General features: G+C 41.3%; 2 protein-coding genes across 4 annotated transcripts in view; both read right to left on the bottom strand.

Moving 5' to 3' along the window:
- The window catches only part of LOC307035333 (segment polarity protein dishevelled homolog DVL-1-like), a 30,206-nt gene extending 17,926 nt beyond the window's left edge, over window positions 1–12,280 (bottom strand). For all 3 annotated transcript variants that reach the window (XM_079674505.1, XM_079674506.1, XM_079674507.1), the window contains exons 1-3: window positions 11,838–12,280; window positions 6,358–6,427; window positions 2,638–2,759 (exon numbers count right to left, since the gene is read on the bottom strand). In XM_079674505.1, coding sequence (XP_079530631.1) covers window positions 2,638–2,759; window positions 6,358–6,427; window positions 11,838–12,007 — 362 coding nt within the window. In that variant the 5' untranslated portion in view covers window positions 12,008–12,280. The remainder of the gene's footprint in view (window positions 1–2,637; window positions 2,760–6,357; window positions 6,428–11,837) is intronic.
- Window positions 12,281–13,103: 823 nt separating this feature from the next.
- Window positions 13,104–22,581, bottom strand: LOC307037911 (matrix remodeling-associated protein 8-like). The gene is made up of 10 exons (XM_079679125.1): window positions 22,450–22,581; window positions 18,542–18,568; window positions 18,133–18,441; window positions 17,935–18,036; window positions 17,338–17,799; window positions 14,692–14,853; window positions 14,575–14,605; window positions 14,412–14,491; window positions 14,273–14,335; window positions 13,104–14,158 (listed from the first exon to the last, which is right to left on the bottom strand). Exons 1-10 carry the CDS (start codon window positions 22,526–22,528, stop codon window positions 14,133–14,135), a joined length of 1,341 nt encoding a protein of 446 aa, XP_079535251.1. The 5' UTR covers window positions 22,529–22,581; the 3' UTR covers window positions 13,104–14,132.
- Window positions 22,582–23,107: the final 526 nt, after the last annotated feature.

Here is a 23,107-nt window from a genome sequence, read left to right as displayed (position 1 = left end):
AAATGGCATATACAAACTGTTTCATGTTCACAGTGTGCAAACAGGAAAATAGAGACACAAACATCACCCTGCAGCAATTTAGAAGCAATGTCCACTCCACACTTTGGTGGCTCTTTGTGGACGATCAATGCAAATCATAAACACAAGAGGAGACAAGATGCTGTGTGTGCCGTGTTCACTCGGCGGGGTAAAGTGCTCGATGAGGCGTGCATACACGCTCCTGCTACAGCGGGCTAATGGGTGCACCTGGGCCAGGCTCTACCAGCACAGGTCAGTGCATGTATGCAAATATCCCCGTAGGTTCATAGTTTGGAAGCACTTGTGGTGATCCGACAGCGCTGTAAGTATAGATGTGGCGGTGACTGCCTGTCTGTCAGACTGTCAAAGGCCGCAGGGCGGCAGGTCTGCTGATCTGGGGGGGGATTATCCAAGGCGCTAGGCTGCAGCTGTGAACAAATGCCACCCCTTTCAACTCCCCCCCACCCAACAGGCCCCTTCTCTGCTGCCAATTGCCACCCCCTCCCTCTGGGGAAATGGAGATGGGTGCTTTTAATGTCCGTTAATCCGGATTACCAGGCAGAAGCACATCAGTTGGGTGCATTCTCCGGCCAAAACACCTATTCTGCGCACTCATCAAATAGAGCCATTCACGCAGACAAACACATGAGATGCATGAATAAAGCACAAGAGAAAATGAAGTGGTAATAATATTCTAGCTATTTACACAGAGAGGTAGAGGGCGGAAGACTTGATTCACTTAAGAACGAGAGGACGTCTGCTATAGGAAATTCACCACGCTGTTTCTCTGAGAGAAAGGCCTGCCTGTCTGACTCAAAGGGGAGAAAAGAAAGGGGGAGGGAGGGAGGGGGCTAGGGATATGACGTACGGCAGTGATCATCAACTGGCGGCCCGCGGGCCACATCCGGCCCGCCAGACATTCTCATCCGGCCCGCACAGCAAGGGTGAATGTGGCGTTGGCGGAGTGGTTAGTGCGTTCGCCCCTCACTCATGTCACTTCGAGTTACACGGGTTCCAGCCCCACGCTTTTCTAAAAATGTTGTTGTGTCCTTGATCAACACACTACATTCCCAAAGGTGATATATATAAAGATGATGATTACTTTTATTAAAAAGATATGAGGAGAAGTTTATGTTTAATCCGTGTATGGTTCGTTCTTATTTTTTTTCGTTTCAAAATCAAATAGGAAAAACTAAAAACCGGTGTTTTTCTTTTCTTTTCTGTTTTAAAACCAAAACAGAAAAACAGAAAACCAAAAAACAGACCTTATTCTGTTTTTAAACCAAAACGGGTTAACAAGAAAGTTACCGGTTCGCCTAGGAGAAAGTGGAGCACACAGGACACAACCGTTTCATTGCAGACTGTTGTGTTTATGTGGGGAAATGGCAGCGCAGACATTATTTGAGATATGTGTGCCTGGCAAACCATTTTCTTATATCCTGAAACCGTTTCCCACCAATCAGGACACGGTATTAATCAAAAAGTTGATTCCTTTCCCTGCCGATCAGGACTGCTTTCAGTTTTCTTACCCCGGATACAGGCTTATAAAAAAAATATGTTATTTCTTTCAATAAAGTGAAAATATTAATCAATTATATATAAAAATATATATGATTTATTATGATTTATATATATATAAATCTCTAGCCCCCGAAAGTGTCTCTTGGATTAATTTTGGCCCTTGGACAGTAGGTGACCCCTTAGTAGGGTAAGGGGGCCGACACACTGTCTTTTTGCTCCACAAGGGGGCAGTAGTCCTAGTGAAAGCTGGCCGGGAAATATAAACTCATCAGGACAGCTGACAGCAGAACAGCAGGGGGCGGGCCACAGAGGGCAAACCAGAGCTGAGATGTCAAACACTGGATAAAGAGATACACTAAGACATGACAGACTGCATGTTCTCAATATAGAGCCTCAGCCCTATTACTCCAGCGCCATAACGGCAACAACCCTCGCCCCCACTGCCCCCAGCCCTTTTAGCTATATTTAGCTAGCAACTTCTCCTTAGCAAGTGCAGTCATATTCTCTAATCTGCCAGTTTGGAGTCAAAGTCTGGGCTCAGGTAAGAGTCATCAGGCTGTCGAGCAAAATCTCTGTCTCTGAGCTTTTAAGGCACCAATGTGTTTTTGGTCCACATTTGCCTTTATTAGCCGGGCATGGATGAATGCTCTTAGTGAGTGAATACAAAGGGCCTCACTGAGTGCCAGTATTTGCCTGAAGATGTTTATGCCGTGCAGACTATTTCAAGAATCAGCAGCAGCAGCGACATACGCATCATGTTTACATCGATGAGCAAACTAACGCCTTAGTCCATGGTTGAGTGGGCGGGAGGGAACATACACAAGTGGAAGAAATACTCACACCCGTGCATGTTCCCACACTTGAGTAGTACATACTTCATGCCATATTCACACACGGTGTATAAACCACCTCCCATACGAGCCTGGGAGGAAAAATCTCTCTGATGAGCTTCCACATTCTGATTAGCACATATGGCGCGCTGTGAAATAAAAAGGTCACCTAGTGCACAGAAAGTTGTGCTTGAATACATCTGCCTGCATTGCCCATGTATGTGTGTGAAATTGTGCATATATGACAGGCAGTAATCAGCATACTTACTGGAAGGAGGGGGGCCGTGAGTCTCCGATGCCCCCTGTCCTCTCCAGAGGAGGGGGCAGCTCTGGATGGCTCTCTGTGCACTGAGACCCTCCATCAGAGTGGGTACTCTCTGCCAGCACCAGCTGAGAGGGAGAAGTTGGAACAAAGGAAAGATTTTTCTTTAGAGACCAGACATATTTAACACTTAGAGAAACACAAACATTGATAAATCTGCTGTTGATTAATAGCAACAATTTGGCATTAGGAAGAACATTTAAAACATCTAAGTTTTAAGTGAAGTATATGTCGTTATTGAGATTTTGAACATTATTTAGGAAGAGGATTTAAATAAGCCTGATTATTTCAGTCTTCTTGCACTGTTTATAATGTTGTATCTGTTGTGTTTGTGTATTTTTAAATTGTGCGAATCATAAAGAAATGAAAAATATCACAATCATTTTTGACTGAATATCTTGCTATCAATACTGTACGTCTGGGACTTAAATAATTATAAATAATCATCAGCAATGTAAATGTAATGACTAAACGGGTAAAAGCAAATAATGGAAAAGGTAGAACAGCATGATGTATTCAGAAAAATACTTTACTGTACTGCAGCCTTTAAAACACAACAAACCTTACGGTATTAGGATATATCTAGGACACGTGTGTCAAACTCAAGGCCCGGGGGCCAAATCAGGCCCTTGGTGGATTTAATTTCGGCCCGCAGGATAATTTTTAATTCCTATTAGATCTGGCCCGCCGGTATATTACACTTCACTCAATCCTGAGGGTTTCCTCAGCTCAGAGCCTGAGCCCAAACATCGATGAACTTGCACCCGAGATGAGATGCCAAGTATCTGGCTTGAACTAGCATCACAGAGCAGCACACTGAGTTTAATGGATGTTTCCTTCTTCACTTTGTTTCTTGAGACAACAGGGCATGTTTGTTTTTTTCTTTGAGGGGAATTGTTTTTTTGAAGCTGTGGTTGGCCTGTGGAAAAATGTAATCATAAGAAATGACTCTGCAGATAGAGCCATAAGAAATGAATGCAACTGATTATTTAATGTTGTTTTTATAGGCAATAATTTAAGCTTTGTTAGTTCCAGGTTTGTGCAATAAGTTAATTTCAATAAGTTCTGCAATAAACATTGAACCAGTCCGGCCCTCGACTAGTACATCTTTTTTTATTTTGGCCCACTGTATTTAAGTTTGACACCCCTGATCTCGGAGGATATCTAATATCACTATATGTTGCCCAGCCCTACCTAGCCCTAAACTGAGGACAAAGAAGATAAAAAAACAGACTTTGCAACACTCAAAGTGAAACACACAGGAAATATGGCAACAAGCACATCTTGTGTACGTGTGAGTAAAGGCCGAGATGCGGCAAAGAGGACGAGTAGACTGGTGGCAACGCAAAACAACTTGGGAAACAAACATGGAAGAAAACCTAAAAAGGCCACACTGCTTCTACTCAGTTGACAGTCAGTACAAAGGGTGATGAACAATGACCCACAGATACAACTTCTCTCCTTTGATCTGAGCCAGAATAATGACAGCTAAAGCAGGCAGCCGTGGAAGAATAACAACGGCATGGACTATGATTATTCTAAAGCCAGCCTTTGGGATTCAATGGTGTCACTATGGTGTCACCAGCTTCTTAAATGAACCCTGTGGACTACTTCTTATTTTCTCCATGTCAAAGGCTGGTAGTACTGCTCATTTCCTATCACCTTTTGTGTCTGTGTGCTGAAGTGTAAATATCTCCACACTTTAGAGATGCACTGATCTGATTTTTTGTCTCTCCTGATGCTGATTCCTAATCCCACACCAGTGCCTTCTTTCTCTCCTAAATGCATGAAGCTTATCAGGATTATTTTAACTAAGCTAACCTTTAAGAGCCCTACTGAATTAGTGGAAATACTTAATGACAAGATGACATTTATAAATAAAACTGTATTTAATGTGTTGTGCTGATCCAATTAATACGGTCATTATCACCTGTTATTAGTACAGCACATCACATTGGTGACCCCTACACACTTAAAGTAGTGTATGTTTGTATATCAGACACATAAACAGCATATTATTTCTCATGTTTATTGAATCTGTTTAAGTTTGCCTAAGTCACAATGCCTTAAGAACATGGTTTTGATCTGAATGTATTAGGCATGAAAGGAAGCGCCTTACATAAGTACTGCCTTAATGTTGGGCAAAGGGTATCCTGAGATTTGTTCATTTGCATTTGTTAAATGTATTTTTTTAACATATTAAAACTGAAGAAAATAGCATACAAATTGTAATCAACATGATTGCTTTTAGAAACTCTGATACTATTTGAAGCGGCTTGAATACACCTAGATTCACACAATACACTAATTGCATGACAGGCTGCTGATATAATGATACTTACCAGTTCATTTATATCAATTAATAAAATGATCAATCAATTATCAACATCTTTAAAAATGACCAAAAGTGAAATGTTGGTATCTTAAAATAAATCTTATTATGAAATGTTTGCCCTGCTTAAGAATCATTTGGGACCACTGGCAGAGCGTATTATTTTGGTAAATCAAATGTGAATTAATCATGAAGATGCATTAACTCGGGCTAACTGGTGGTTGAGCAGCAGTAAAGTAGTGAGCCCACATTTATGTACAGGCTTAAGTTATGTTGCTAGTAACGACACTGTGTAAGGGATACTGAGCAACGGACAGTCACTAACGACTCTAAAGCCACCACTGTGTCCCTGACTCTGACCTCTGACCCCCCTGTGGAGCACTAAGGCATTTCCCCTACAGAGATCACTCAATTATAATATTCTGGATCATATCTGGATTGTTAATATAAATTAACAAAAAGCCACCAAACATGCAACCTGTTAAACTTATTTATACATTCTTGCTCTTATCTTATTCTTCCATCAATATATCAAGCATGTGCTTGTCTCATCTGTTCTTTATGACAGAGCAATAACTCACATGTTGCTTCTTCCTTTCAAATGACAGATTTATTTGATGTATCATAATTTATTGTCCCTGAGGGGGATTTAGGCTTAGAGCACTACTTGTCTTCCATAATGACAATTCACTATAAAGCTACAGAAGTCAATACAGGGTTCAAACACTTTTTCGCCAAAGATTTTCAATGACTTCTCCATGACCTTTACCTCATTTTCCATGACCAAAAAAATTACTCCTTCTCAGCGGTACCACTGAAACATTTTTATTTTAACATGGTAAGCTGGAAAATAAGGTCTGCATATGAAACATGTCTAAAACAAATCAAATAGTTGGCTTACTAGCTCCCACAGACTAAAGGCGATTAAATAAAATATAAATTATATTTGATGCAACTTTGGTTACATTTCCATGACTTTTCAAAAACCTTGGGAAAAATATTGTTTTCCATAACTTTTCCAGGGCCTGGAATTTGCATTTTGAATTTCCATGACTTTTCCAGGTTTTTAATGACCGTAGGAAACCTGTCAATATAGTTACTGACCATCAGATCGGTTACACTGGATTTGTAACAGTAGCTATGTTTCATATCTAATGGAATCACCCACACCTATACAATACAGCTGAACAGTGAGATCGAGGTGAAGAGTGTTCAGAAAGCTCTGTGGGGGCGTTGCAATGCTACATTTACATGATCTATGAGTGCTCAACATATCTGTGGTTAGAGCTGAGCTTTCACAGCCAGCAGAGAGGGGAACCATCCATCTCACTTACCCAGGAAACTACTCTCCCGTTGAAGCAGGGCAGCTTGGCGTTGTCATCGGAAATCTCTTCTTTGACAACCCTGGGGAACAGACAGACAGATGCAGTCAGGCTAGCCGTCCAGGAGCAGGACACAGAGTCAGCGCAACAACAAGTACAACACAATGCAGTGAGGAGACACTTCCTTTCCCTGCGTGGTTAATACACTCTGAGACATTCACGCTTTGTAAGTCACGTTTCCCACATGGCTTTCAAGCTTCGCACCCTTGCTGAGCTTAATGAGCAGCAGAGATGATACAATCTTAGAATAAATCACTATTTATGGGTTTATGGACATCAAAGCCTCCTTTCATTAACACTAAGCAAAACAATGTGATAAGGGCCGGTCAAACTGGTAAGGATTAGGCCATACACAAGTCTAATAGTTACAGTACATCTGTTACAATGTCCACTGATGGCCTGAATAATTTATCAGAGTTTACTCAAATAGTGGATTAGTGAATAAGCCTGAGGTGTAATATTTGTTCAAGACAAATCGTGTGCAAAGAAATACCATTCTGAAACAAGTATTGTGGTGCTGCAGAGACTATTATCATTCAATTTATACTCTGCAGCAAAACATATTTTATTTGGTACAGATACTCGCAAAAAAAAAAAAAAATCCCACCAGGATAATTTTAATAAATATTTAAATGAAAATAAGAAATTGAATAAGTATCATCCCCCTCAATATGTTTGCCTCGTGTTACCATTGCAATGTCAGTTAAACTAATTACATTAAATGTTTGTAGAAATCGCTAAGCCCTAATAGATATGTCCTTAGAACAGGACGTGAAGGCACAGGACCGTGTATAAATAGAGTGATCTAGTGTGTGAGCCTCGCACAGTGCGTTCTTCTCGGCTGTAAATTACCTACAAAAATACCTCCCAGTTACCCTTTGACCTGCATGGACACAGTTCAGCAGCAGCCAGTCGCCACAACTGCTTGTACATCAAGTTGGATTTAGGGAAGGGGTATCGGAAATGTGCTGGCAAACCCCTTTCATACACACACACACACAAACACTTGGCAAAACACCCTCTTATTATTTAACAGCTCCCCTTATAACCCTCTGTATGTGTTTGTGCACAGTATTTGGTTTTCTTTGCAAAAGGATTTTCCCTGAATTGATACAACTAAGTATTTACGAACTCTGGAGATCTCACTTTAGCTTCCCGGCTTTGAACGTGGTACATGAGAAGGGGGAGGCGCGACTTGAGAGTAGCAGAAAAGCCTAACAAGATTTTATGCAGGGGTGTCTCTGACAGCGACTTCACAGCTTTTCCTTTTCACTTCTTGTTTGCCAGAACTTCGCTGCTACTGAAATGATTAGCCAAGCCTGTTGTGTTTCTGTGCGCTCTGCTGCTGGGGGAGCTGTGTTGCTGGGAGTGGTGGACGGAGATAACGTAGCCTTGTGGCCGGGACTGACGACCAGAGTCTGCCTCTGCGGCCTGTTCCACCTCAGGGAGGAAGAGGGAGGGAGGGAGGCGAGGGCTGAGGCTGCCAGCTGCTGGTTACGTAGGAAGTGTTTGCATCCTCTCAAGCTGCATGACCAGCTGTAAGGTGACTTGAGAGGATGTGGGAGTGGCCCGCGCAAAAGAAATATCAGCAATGAATCTTTCTAATGTTTGACAGGAAAAATAAAACCTGTTCCACTTGCTAACCTGCAGCTTATTTCAGTTTCTGGAAAAAGTTGCATGTAAAGTAAGTCTCTCAACATATTTGTATCCATTATAAAAACCAGAAGAACCAAGAATCAACTCCAGCAAAAACAAATGACGTCGTTAATCATGTGGTGAAATACTCATGGACAGCCTTCTTTTCAGCCTCAATCTGATATCAGGAGCCTGAATAGTTAACAAGCATCGACACACAAATTAACACACACACACACACACACACACACACACACACACACACACACACACACACACACACACACACACACACACACACACACACACACACACACACACACACACACACACACACACACACACACACACACACACACACACACACACACACACACACACACACACACACACACACACACACACACACACAGTAACCCTGTTTAGAGAAGCATATGTGTGGCGTGGGCTGCTGTCACAGATCTGACTTCTTAAGAGCTGACAGCTTAAATGGGTCCTAACAGATTTCACAGAATAATGACATAAGATTTATCCAGCTGATTGCTGAATATTCAACTGTTGGAGATATTTGTGTAGCCGGGGAAGATTAGACGCGTTTGTTTTTGCTTTAGACACAGAGGAGGGCTGGGTAGTTACAGCCTGAACCAGAAACCAGCCAAGGAGAAGCCAGCCAACACCGACCAGCCGTCCAAGGACTTTGGTGGGCTGATGCTAATGTTACTATAAACAGGGAAGCAAAATATTTGTAGTCAAACATAGTTGCAAATAGATTGACTTCAATATGACTCTGACTCAGTAAACAGCTACATTTGACATTCACCACCTAAAAGGCTATTAATAACAGCATTCACACTGTTAACGTCACATTTAGTACCATCACTGTGTGATTTTCTCAGCATCATCATAACCAAACTCAGATGTATCGGGTCATTTTCAGCCATGAGGGCGTTGTTGTTAATGCTAAGAGACAAAAATACGGGATAACCTTCGAAATCCGTCAAAGCAAAAACAGGAGTGGTGAAAGGTGCTTTGTGCAGAAAGCTGCAGGTTTTTGTCCTCAAACTACAGGGGCTTAACAGCCCTACCTCAGCAGAAGAAAGATTCCCCTAACAGCCCCCCGCTTTCTAAGGCACAAACAAGACTGTTTCTTTCAGAGCTTCAGCTTGGCTGCTTCCTCAGCTCCAGAGTGCCGCTGTGACTTGCATTATAGTGAGGTCTCAAACCCACTCACCACCAGTGGCAATGACAAAACACCATATCATCACCTTGAAGTCTCCAAAAACCCTAAGTGGGATAAACAACACAGCCTCCCGCTTCCTGTCTTATGAATATTGATGACTGAATGAAAAGTAAGGGGGGAAAAACAACTGAGGTATGAAATTTGCACAAAGAAACGTTCATCGTCTAATTTGCTGTGCCGTGTTGTGTGGACGGAGATGCCACAGCCCGTGGTTGCATGTAATTCCTGATCCCAAAGGGAGCTTCAATGACATGTTCACCGAGTAAGCCGAGGCGTTTTGGGGGCAAAACCGTTTATCAGATTTGTGTGGCCATTGCTGAGAGAGCTGATATTGCCAGCACAAATGTAGTTCAGCAATCCCATAAGAGAGTGGCTGGTTTTTCCTGCACAACAGGGGGTCTACTACAGAGGACCTTGCACTGACTGCTCATTTACATTTCAAACACAGTCTATAACTGCAAGGGATTTGATGTTTTCCCTCTCTGCTCAGCAGTCTTATTCCTCCCTTGCTAATTCTCCAGCAGCCATACTGTCTGTGTGTATGCAGTACAGCCAGAATGGCTACCACAAAGCGCTGCTATCCTCTGTGCCTTTGACTGGGTTTTGCTTCCATGCTGTGCCAGTACCATACGGCGCACACGGAGCCTGAATATTCAACCTTATCTCAAAGGCTGGAATGCTGATGGAGACGCCTTTGTAAACTGTGTATACCAGCCCTGTGTGAAACATCGTTTTTTGACAATGTCCAATTCACACCACCGTTTAACATGCTTTGTTGACGCACATGCAGCAGCCGGTCGGCCTGGTGTGGCGGTTTGTTTAGCAACACAGAGCCACATCACCATGTGGAGAACGCAAACATGCTTTGTTTGTTTCCATAATCTGCCTGTGGATCACCTGAGGCCCAGCGAGCAGCCGGCCTGCAGCCGAGGCAGGAAGCCGGGACAAAGCGGAGCTCCAAGCCTGCACCAGGAAGAGCTAGTTTCCCTCACAAGGTCAGGCTGCAGTGGAAATCTGTGATGTTTGGCTTCAATGACACTGTCTGCCTCTGCATTTCCTCCAATAATGTTTGCGATTGCAGTGCCGGATATTAATGTGTGTGGGATCGTGTCTGACTGTTCAGACTGGAATGAGAAACAGTAACTGACACAAATATGTCATCCTCAGCAGAGGCCTGATAGAAGTAGATCTCGCTGACCGAGAGAGCCGCAGTGCTTTGTAGAGCTGCAGTAACTCTTTAAAATCAGGACAGGAATACAAAGAGCAGAACAGAGAGACTTTTAAATACAGAAATAGTTAATAAATCCAACATCCAGTGGAAGTTCTGTGACTTATAAAGGGAAATTCACAATCAAAATAAAAGAAGACAAAGAGAAATTCTACTGAATGTGTCTATAATCATTTGCAAAAAATACATTTACATGATATCTAGTGTGTTCTGAATTCATTTTTTGTTCCATAATTAATGCTACATTAATCAGCTTTCAGCTTAAACATAGGTTTAATCATTAATTTGATTACTCTCTCTCCTTATGACAGTACAGTAATTAATACATGACCAAAACGACAGTGGGATATGATGACACGGCAAACATTGTGCCTCATTGTGCCCTATTTGGATACTAATAAAAGGATACATAGATATATATGTTGTTACTGTTGTCATATTTACTATGTAGATTTTACTCCTAATGCCTGATAACCTGCTGCTGCATTAACAGAGAATTTTCTATCTATCTATATATCTATCTGTCTATCTATATTTATGACTATCTATCTAGCTATCCATCTATCTGTATTTATCAGGAAACAAACATGCCTTACTGTAATAACTCCGTATAATACGTTATCTGCTTAAACATCTAGGTTATGAGGAAGTTGTTCAGTTTGACAGGTGGGGTAATTAAATGCAGAAGTTGGTTACACGATTGCATTTTAACAACCACATCCACTGGTTTGTGGTTGCCATATTCCCTTGGGATTCACCTGCAGTCCATTGTGTGTGTTTGTGTGTGTCTGTGAGTAAAGGCAACTTCCTGGGTTGTAATCGGTTGTAATAAGTGAATGTAAAAAAAAACGGTTTTAAAAATGCTTATGATATACACTTTCAAATGGAAGAGGAACCAAAAAAACAAAACAAGTCGAAATGAAACCTGAGAACTTGAACATGTGGAGCCTTTGTCAACATTGCTTTTTCGTTAACAGTCCACATGGCTCATATAATGACAGTAATATGGGTTGATATATTGACATTAATACGCGGAGCAGGGTCTGGCTCTGTGTGTACATGCAGGGCTGAGTCATTAGGATAGATCTGGGACCACTTCAAACAATCGTATGTCTCCTCCACTGCGCACAGGGTAGTAATAATGAGCAGGTGCCAGGAGCATGGAAACAGACATGGCACTGTAGTTTGCTCACATGTAACAATGTTGCAGCTAACACCGTCTGATGCTGTCTATCACGCCCTGCAATACACTTATTAAACACACACTGCAATAATAAATGGCAAGTGAACAAGACGAAAAGGCTAATAATAATCATGGTGGCCACTTACCCAAAATCCTGGTCCATCGATTTGAAGAAGAATTTGTAGCTATTGACCGGTCGATTGTTGAGGACATTTTTAAAATCCGCTAATGTGACTTTGTCCGGAGAAACGGAGAGTTTGACCAGATAAGGAGTCTCCTCCTCGTCTATGTGATATATTATTTTAGTCTCCGCCATGAGAGTGAGGGGAGGACAATCATTGACACTGGAAAGGAAACAAGGGTTGGCAGCGCAATAGACAGGCCTGCTATGTTACCAGCTACCCGTAGAATAACATAACAGCATTCCCTAATATATAAACCTGTACACGGTGCCACGGTAGAAAAAACAGCTCCGTGTTTTTGACACACACGGCGAAAATCCAGACATAATCGCGTTATGAGTGCCTGTATTCCTGCTCCGGTGTGAGGCGGTACGGTGGCTCTCTCGGCACTACAACAGGAAGGGACAGTCCACATCCTTACAGCGATATGGAGTTGGGAATATTGCTATTTTTCACAAGCTAATTGGTTAGACAGTGCTGTCATCTAGTGGCGTGTCTGGGCTGTGCGCGGGCCTTTATGCCCATTTTAAACAACAGGCATGAACAAAGAGGAATTGCCCTGGCTTTATAAAGCATGGGGTTTCCTTTATTATCACTACTAACTCTGATATAACAGTGGCATATAATGGTTTGAAGCTGTATTAACTACATTTAATACATATTTTATACAATACATGTCAAAAATAACCGCCATAAAAATATGTAGTTTTGAAAGCATGATGACCTATTTCTGACCAATTAGTCATGATTATAAAAAGAGCATATAATCACTAAAACTGAAATCCTACACATGTGCACACATCATACTTTTTAAAAAAAAATGTATTCAGCAGATGCTCGCCCATGATTTTATAGAGACTAATGGTCAATTAATTCAAGGTAATGGGCTTATTTAATGTTAGATGTTCCCATTTCAATAATTACCAATGGAAGTCATTATTAGACATTAATCATATGATTGTAATTGCTTATTAATCACTGCACGTGGCTGATCACCCCAGGAGTAAAAATTGGTGAAAGCTTTGTACTGCACAGCTGGTTATGGCACATGAACTACACATTTATCAGACTAAGAACTATTTAATTAAATTCAAAACTAATCATCAAGACTTCAGAGGACAAATTTACCTTTCATAAAACAGTTTTCTACGCATCCAAATACCAAATATGTGTGCAATACATGTGGATCCACCCTCTTACAACCAGAACAAAGAGTGTTGAGTCTGTGGCCACTGTTGTGAAGCTTTAATAGAAGAAATATTTGCTTGGAAGAGACAAACAATAGTGTGCAAGAGAGCAAGAGACAACATGACATCGAAATTGTGATTTAGCATTACTGAAAAAGCAAACATTCTTCTTCCTGCAGTAAACTTCATAGAGCTATAGCCGCACATTTATAACAAGTTTGTACCTATCATTGACCAGCAGATTTAGTAGTGAACATTCAGTGTTTTATGATCCAGAGTACATGGTGCAAACAAACACTGCACATGGCCCGTTAAATACCAAATAACCAAAGGTTCTTTTTTTTTTACCTGAGTTTTGGTTGACTGGGCCTTCAATCAGTGGTCGGACAATTTATCTTTTTCACTTGATAAGTTATCAATAAACAGATATATCCATTAGGGAGAAATATTATTCTGAGAAGAATCTAGGTCTGAAAGTCAAAAAAAAAACATTAAAAAAAGATTACATTAAGTCATGACTGGCTGAGTTTCTTAAAATAAAAACATAATAAACGGCCTTAATCTGTGTAAAGTGACTAATTGTGTATCTAGAAATGTGTGACACTTGTTTCCAAACACTGTCTGAAACTGTCTACTACAGTAATATAACCTTTAAAGCATTATGAACCACCAGAAATTGTGCAAAAAAAGAAAATTCAAGAATGGAAAATAGCTGTGAGCTTGCATCTCTGTAAGCATGCAACGTATACATAAAATATACTTAATAAACAGCATGCATTTTCGTAAAAAGGACGATAAAAATGCCTAATAATCACCATTAACCACCCAATGAATGCAAGGAGTAAGAATCAAATAAATGTTTAACCATATTGTTATAACAGCTGGTGAAAATCATATAAAAAATGACATATAAAAACAATGATGCTGGCTTTCAGTTGAAAAGCTTAGTGTTACAGTTACAGCAGAGGGAGCGTTCCTCCTGTCCTCTCCTGGGTATTCCTTTCTCTCCACGACCCTTTACTCTTCCGGTCTCTGCCCTGGACCTGCCAGCAGCATCTCAGAAATATCGCACTCACTTCCACAGCTTCCCATCAAAGTCTGAATGATGTGGGACACAGATATTTTATTATTCAAACATAATGTTTTGTATCTGTGGTTTTTACCCTATGATGTTTATTTACTGAAATACAGCCCTGCACAAAGTCTGCTCACCCATGTTGCAGTCTTTGGACATATCTCTCTCTTTCAGTATGTTGTTTTTGTAGTCTGTGGATTCTGGTAGACACACAGGTTATTAGTAAAGATATTTTGATTTGAATAAGGTAGAAAATGTGGATGAGGCTTACTGTACCTGAATTCGTAGGTTCTTGGTTGCAGGTCCTCAGTTCTGTGCATTCTAATGATATCTCACCTCCGCTGATCACAGTTCCCCTGCACAGAAATAAGGATTGCTCCGCTTACAAATGGATTCAATACAAAGTGTTTGCATAATTTATTGTGCAGTAGTGTCTTACCTCTCATATCTACGTATGTCGTACTCCAGCCCTATAAGATTGAACAGGAAATGTCAAACACACTGTATCCACAAAACAGTTTTTCCAATAACAGGCAAGAACAAGTTTATTGGTTACCTCTCTTCTTGCGTCTCCTAGTCACCACGATGACAGCGACAACGATGAACGCCAGCAGTAGGAACGTGGCCAGGAAGTAGCCCATATGCTGCACGAAATAACCTCGCTGCTCAGGAAGGATGACGTTCACCACGCGCGGACCCTCCACCTCTTGCACAGTCCCTAAAGGAAGAAAATTAAATATGATTATTCATCATACATAATTCAATCTTTCCCTCAAGAAACGTTTGTCTCATAAATAAATATAGAATAGTCCACACGGTGAATATATCAAGTCAACTCCATGTACTTACAGTATACAACAATTGAAGGGGATTTATTAGATTGTTTAATTGGATGATCATAATGGCAATAAATCTAGTTCACTGAAATGTATTTCTACATTAATCAAAACGTTTTATTCCTCCCGATCTTTATTCTTTTTCATTTGTTTCCAAAAGGCAGAGAGGGAGAGCAGGAGTTAAATGTCTGTTCTGTGGTAATGAGTTCCAGACCTGATGTCATGCAGCTGTTCTTTTTTTTTTCACTCTTCAGAAAAACACATGCTGACCAGAAAAGAGGAGGGCAAGTGTGAGGAAACAGAGACAGATTTTGTTATGTGGTTTGTCTCTATGGGTTTCCCATTTAAGCCTTTTCACGACGTCTTCTCACAAACAAAGAAGTGGAGTTTAGGCGTAAAGCAGACACTACAGTTTAAACACATCTGACAACACTGCAGGCAGCTACCAGTCTTCACAGTTAGCCAGACTATTGATATAGCTGAGGCTGATTATTATAAATGGAAAACACAGAATAAATATGGGGTAGGAGGTGGAATATCATAACAACTCCTGCCTATTATAAACAGTATTTCATTATATAATTATATACTGTACAGTACCACAGATGCTTTGGCAGAATAACCTTTCAATGCAAGTTTACAGAGATAATGAAGGGTGGAAAAGATACTGTAGTTTTTCAATTTCTCCCTAAATTCAAATGCAGCCAAATAACAGATGTTTTTCATATATCATAAAAGACATCAAATACTTTTCTTTTATATATTTGTTTTAAGTAAAGGATTTTTCTTTGGTCTCTCATTAAAGCAGCTAAGTTGGACACTATTAAAATACACTGAGGCGCCACTGAGGGACTAATGAGGAAAAAATCCAACGTACCATCTCTGACACTTTCAAAACCAGCCAATCATGAAAAAACATGCTTATTAAGACTTAATTACCCTCCTAATAGACAGCCTGGTTAGCAATTATGCCCTGTCAGTTTGTAATGTACCTAAAATGCATGAAATTGAAAAGACATGTCCAAGGTCATTGTCTCTAGAGCTCAACTGTCTCAACCAGAGCTGCAGCCGAGTCCCAGCAGGAAGCCATTTCCATTTATGTGACAGATCTGACAAGTGCGTACGTGTTAACGGCTATTTCACATATGCTGCGAGTTTAGCCTGTGTTTGTGTTCCTGTGGGATATGCACCATTTGCAAGTCAATGAGCTGAAGGAAAGCATCTTACTTTTCAAAGATAAAGATTTCTATTGAATTGCTGGCAGCTCACCTAACGGCCTCTTGACGATTACAAAGAGAACATTTTATTTGCAACAAATAATTACAAGATGAAATGGGAAAGCTCTCGTGAGATCTGTAGTTTCAGATGATTGCTGGGACTTTCCCGAGCACAAACAACTTAGCTTTAAGCTAACAGACAAGACGAAGCAAAAACAAAACGTGATTCCCAGATGAACTAAAAGACACACATGATGTCATCTAGCCACGTGGGCATTTGCTCAACATGCTTAAAAAAACCAATACGTGAGCTGTCGTTTCTTTACAGGAGTGGAGGATTTATAGTCCAACACATACCTGCATCCCCTCCCCTTTCTATGCTCTTTCATGTCACAGCTGGCCCAGATGTTGAACAGATGTGTCAGACTTCCTGCTGCTGCTCAACGCGCATCAAACAGAGGCTGATACACACGATCAGATAAACAGAGCAGACTGGCGCAAATAATAAACAGAAATTGAGATGCAGTGCAACCCGTCTAGACGTGTTGTTGGGACTTCTGGAAAATTGGGTCAAATGGAGGAAAAAAACACAAGAATAGGACCTTCCACCCCAACATAACTGGCTGTTGGAGCCTACTCCTCTGCTCAGCCCAGTTAAAATGTCTCCAGCTGTACTAAATGAAAAAAGCAGTAAAAATGAAAAGATTCAGCGAGGAAAATGAGACCACTTCCGCTGTGCCCAATTTAAAGCTGTTTACTGTAGACTGCTTCTCGAGCCAAAGCTAAAATGTAAAAACGTTAAATAAAGACCTTTTTCACATGCAGTATACAACTAAGAGAAGGATTTCTTTATTTCTTTATTTCTTACTCAACGAGCTTCTACATTCCTTCTACCTCCTCCCTCCCTCTGCAGCTCAAACACAAAAACAGAGAAGACCGAGGAAAGAATTGGCAGAGGAGAAAAGGAAGTGACTTAACTGACCAACTATGCCTATAACCATAAGAAAAAGTCAGGGGTCTGTGTTGTTATTCAACCCACGATTCAGCGAAGAAACCATAAGGGGAAAAACATTAACCATCTCTAGCTTCTGGAAAAAAACAAAGCTCTTGTGGAGTGTCTCTTGTGATTTTTGATTCTGAGGGACTTACTTTGCTCTGGCACATCATTCTGGAAAACTCTGGGTGCTGTTGTGGGTGCGGGGGGAACTGCAGGTCCCACATTGAGTCTGTAGATGCGTCTCTCGTGCAGTCCACAGTAGTGGTGATGCAGGTGGCAGGAGTACAGGCCTTTAAAAACAGGCCTTAAGTCAGCGATGGACAGAGAGAAGTCCCCTAGAGTGAAAGCGTCCTCCTCCACGCTCATCTTGCTTGCTCCGAAGCGTGGTCCATAATCTCGCCGTTCTCCAGAGGCATAGAGGTCCACCAGGCGGTCGGCCCGGTCAGGACGCACGCCAGGGGGCTGGAAGTCCCAGTGGGCCACCTGCTGCTGGTCCTCCTGGAGACCCTCCCTCCACAGAGAGCGCCTGTTCACACAAGGCAACACCACCGACTTGCCCAACATCACCACGAACACAGTCCTCTCTCCGTCCCAGTAACGCTTCTCTTTACGAGCTGGAAACACATGAGCGGGAAATATATTACTATCAAATCTGTTTTGTGAATCATGGAGAATCATTAGGCTGTCTACGGTATAAGGGAAGTTGCTTTGAAAGCTACCAACTATTTCACACTGGAAGCACATCTCACCTGACTTTGTGACATTGAGCTGGATTTTGATGGACTGGTGAATCTGGCAGTAGTGATGATGCAGATTACAAGTATAAACTCCTTTGTCCGTTGCAACCACATCTGAAATAAATAAGAATCAAAGCAACCATTAGATTACATCATACATAGAAGAGTGCAACGGTCATGGTGCTCCTGGAAAATAAGAGGGCATCTCACTGTCGATGATGAGGGAGAAGTTGCCATCAGTGAAAGCCGTGTCTGGGAGGGAAATGCGTCCCTTGTTGATGCTGTTGTAGACCCTCTCGCGGGCTCCGGGGGACATGTCCAGGACTCGCTCCACAGAATACTCCGGGCTGCTGCGCACCAAGTCCCAGTGGACCACCCTCTGACGGTCCTTCAGCCTGTCCTGGGTCCACACCATGCGGGGGCTGTGGCAGGGAAGCACAGCCTTGGATCCTTCAGGGAGGGTGATGTTCTTGGCCTCCACCACCACGCCAAATGTGTTGCTATTGATCTGACCCCACGCTGACACAAAGAAATAAACATGTAGGTTCAGAAGATCCTTGAACAATGACATGAGCAACTACACATGAAGTTTGTGCATGGAGAAACATAAGTGCCTTACCTCCTGGCAGTAAGAGCACAGATAAAACTGCAAAAAACAAAAACATCAGGGATTAGAGTTGTATCCTGAAGCACTTTGTCTACAGATATCAGCCTGTTCACTAATTAGGTCTTTAGAAATATTTATAAGACTCTGCAAAATGTTGTGTGGACTGGAAAGTTTCGGTTTGACCTGGACTGAGCCGACAGTGAAAGATTGAAACAGATGTGGGTTCAGTGAGAGGACTGTTTAAAATAACAGAGGGAAGCTAAAGAAACAAGGACATAGCACACATGAATACAACAGCAGAAGAAATATACTTAGATGCCAACAATCTTCTCCGGGAAATATATCGTGTTTGTGTTTACTCACTCTAGAGATAGGACATTTTTCCTACAGCTCATTTGCTATTTCTACTGGATTTTTCCCACAGCGCTATTTGTTCGTGTGTTTACTGAAGGGCCAGCGGAGGCGCATGCAGCCAACGCACACAGAGCCTCTATTCATCGCTGATGCTGCTGCCGCTGGCCCGCTGCGACTCCTGCCAGGCCATGATCCTGAGGGGAGGAAGGACCGGGCTGCTGTTCAGCTGCTTCAGTCACACTGCCTGGTGTCAAAACCAAACACCTGTATGTATTTGTTACTGTACTGGTAATGGGTACTGTGAACAATGGAGGATGGAGGTGTGGGGCTTTCAGGGTAGAATAGATAGAAGAATTGGGAGGGATGAAACCCCTCTTCAATGGTCACACATGCAGAGCACACAGCACACACAGTGACATTTGTTTTGCTGCTTTTAACCCATCCTAGTACCAGGAGTCTAGTACTAGAAGCAATGGGGAGCTATTGTACAGCGCCCGGGGGAGCAATGGGAGTGAGGGGGGAAGAGGGATGTCCGGTGCCTTGCTCAAGGGCACCACAGCAGGGCAGGAGGTGAACTGGGAACTCTCCATATTCAGCTCTGGTCGGGGACTTGAACCAGCGACCCCACAGTCCAAGCCCCTACTGACTGAGCCACTGCCGGACAGATATACATTCATTAGATTCTATGATAAAAGATAAATCCCAGTAATGTAAAATAAAATAAATAAAAAGACAATTCAAGTAAAATAACTCTCTAAACTGCACACAAGTTTGTTGAAAGATGTCAAAATGTAATAAGATGCGAGGTCGTGAAGAGCCCTTAATCTGTCAATTACATAATATAAAAGCAGCGGTGAAATGTCATTATGTAAATGTGTTTAACTCAACAGTAACTTGTTACATACACATTATATATTATAGTAATATTACTGAGGCATTTACTCCAAACTCACATGAACTATGAATGTTTTTACATTTGATAGTCTCGTTACATTCAGATAATAATCTGTATTTTTTACTGAAGTGACACTTTGTAATAAGAATTGTAATAATGTTTTACTGCTATGATGCTACTTTTAACTAAGTCAAAGACCCTCATTATCTAACACCCTAAAGGCAAGCTGACAAGCCAACGAAAAGGCTGATTCACTTCATGTGTGAGCACAGGCAGCAGAAATATGAAGAGGGTGCCTATTTCACCACATCCAAACCAGGCACCATTTGAAAGCAGCTACTTTGCTTAAATGCAGGGATTTGATCACACAAAAGCATGCTGTGATTTTGAAAGTAGGCACCAAAATAATAGACTATTTAAAGCTGGGCCAAACTAACTAAGCCAACACGCTGGCATCGGAGAGCAGACGTCATGCTGGAATAACAATAAGGGTTTCTAATGAAGGCTATAAACTTTCCTGCAGAAGGTAAAACAAAGTGTGCCAAACTCTGTGTCTCTCATCAAACCTCCAGACACTCGTGAGCTGATGACTCACGAGGCTGGATTAACCCTGAAGACTTAACAATGTGCTATTGAGTAACCAACTATAATAACATGCATTTACCAAGTGATCTCCAAATCACTGTTGTCTCTTGCAACCTGAGGAATCACATGGAGGACACATTGTAAACCCCTGAAGTCAAACTAAAAGGGTTCAACTCAAACATAAACTATGTGTTCGCTCAGCAAAGTTTCTGTGATTCATGGCTGTTGTTGATCTGTGAAGTTTACTCATATCCACGTCACAGGTTTAGAACAAATCAAACAGGTGTCCAGCTGCAGACTCGGTAAAACGAAGGTACAGTCAGACGCCTTGAGAGCCAATTGACTCTCCTCTTGATTGGTCAACTTCCTTATGTGAAGTTGTTGAATACGTTTTTGTATGACACCTCACTGGGTGTATTATTGTAAATGTAGGTATTTATCTTCATCAAACTTTAGAATAGTGAAAAATGTGCAGGATCAAAGGATGTCTCCCTGTAAAATAGCTTCTCGGCAGGGACGGAAGAAGGGCAGAAAAGTATTCTTGTAACACCAAGCTGTAGAAAGAATAAAGTTTGGTATTCAAAATGTTACTTTAAAAAAGTAAAAATAAGTATTAGCATCAACATATCTTAAATATTTTTAGAATGTTTAATATATTACAAAGTTTGCAGTCAAATAATATTATGAATAACATATTAGCTAATAAGTGAAACTTGTTTCTGCATATTGATAGCTTGATATATGATATGATATATCATAATTGTTTTTGTTATTTTAAGTTATCAAATACATTAAGTCAAATAAACAACAATTCCCTTCTGAGAGGTAGGGGTGTACAAATATAAACCAGCATTAAATGGAAATAGTAAAGTAAAGTATCTCAAAGTTGTACTAAGGTAGGTAATTGAGGAAGTTCAACCACTGCTTCTCGGTTTATTTAAACTTTATTCTCAACTGCCCAAACATCTTAGACTTAAAAATGAATTGGGATCATCTCAGTGTGTGGGCTTTTACTGTAAATCTCACTTTCTGCTGAACAAAGTCGAGGCATTGCCTGTACAGAACACAAACATGTTACCTTTCCACGACCTTCTCATTTTACGCCATGATTCTACATGTTTAAACCATAGGTTTAAACACGTATTTAGTTCAACACAGCATTTCTAATCTTTCCGATGCCCTGTTGTTGGTGGCCGGTCATTAACACAGAACCACCATAAACTCGGATACAGTAATCCCCCCCACCCCCCCAGACACACACACACACACACACACACTCCTCCACGTCGCGCGGGCTCAAAGCAGCCCCTCGCGGTGAAGCCCTCGTTACTGACACATTTAATGACGGGCTGCAGGATTCTGCTGACTCTGCTCAGACCGCAGGTAACGAGAAACACATTGGGCTGAAGCCACAAAAAATCCCACATACACACAATCAACAGGCCGGGGCCAGTAAAGTCATGCAGCGTTACTGAAGCGAGAGTTCGATGCTGCGTTTTACTGCAAGTCCATGCAGCTCCATGATTTATCTTAGAACATTTCAAAATACAGGCTTTCGATAGAGAAGTGTTATGGCGTCTTGAGTAACACCACTTACTGAGGAAATAAAGTTTAAAACAACATACTTAGGTACAAATGTAAAAGGATGTTCATAAAACAATAGGCTAAAAGTACATTAAGTTGGCTTTCGATTCAACATTTTAAAATATTACCATCGAACTAAATAAATAATCTTAGAGCGAAATTAACAACGTTTTTTATAGTTGTATAATAAATAGGCTATATACAAAACAGGTATAGAAACAGAAGACAATTGAGTTCTATTAAGAAAAACGCTACCACCAGTTATCAACATTTCAGTTTATGGGTCTGTTTTATAGCTTATATTGGAAAGCTTTTCAGAGGAATTATTATTGAAGAACCTTAAAAATAAGATGTTTACAGTGCAGCAGAAGAGACATGAGAACTGAATGTATTTCTGCTTTGGTTTCTGACGCGCAACACTGTCCTGGAAACAATTATAGAACAAAGAAAGTTTCCCAAAGTTATTTTTCTCTTTTGAAAGCAAGAAAAGTGAACAACTTACTCTGAAGGAGAGTCATTTCGAGGTGCATCCTATCCACGGTGTTGAGGTACAGCCTGTCAGGAGACTGTGATGTGTGCATTAATTGATAAATCAGACAGAGCAGCAGATTCCCGAGCTGCGGCTCAGCTGGAGTTGTTGTATTCCTGCAGACTGGAGTCTCGCTCCGCCTCCACATGAAACCCAACACTGCTGCAGTCTGACGAAAAACATGTGTTGCAGTCCGATCTAACGAGGAGGGTTAGGTAGAGAACTATCATTTAACAACATACAAACTGAATATTAAAAATGCACTAAAGGGACATTACTCCAAAAGGGATAAAGGCCAGCCCCAAGAAAAAGCTTGTTTTGAAACTTATTTTGTTGTCAGTGTGAAATTGACAACAGATCAAACTATAGTGTTTACATTACAACATTAGTTCCAAAGAAGGCGTAACAGGCGCAACAAGCTTTTTCATATGTTAAACTCTCCAGTGACATGTCAAGACTAACGTTTTTTTATATGGTTGTAAAAGGTTTAAACCAGTCCCTGGGAACCCTTCCACCCCAGGAAGGGATTAGAAAAGATCTTTCCTCATATCCCCCTTTTGATCTTAGAAAGGCTGGTTTCTGCATTAAAGCCCTAAAGGAAGCAGTTTCACTTCAAGGCCTTTAAAAAGGC

The sequence above is a fragment of the Notothenia rossii genome (assembly GCF_949606895.1).
Source record: "Notothenia rossii genome assembly, chromosome: 4".
Lineage (NCBI taxonomy): Eukaryota > Metazoa > Chordata > Actinopteri > Perciformes > Nototheniidae > Notothenia > Notothenia rossii.
Note: the sequence above shows the minus strand (reverse complement) of the source record. Positions and strands in the feature narration are given on the sequence as shown.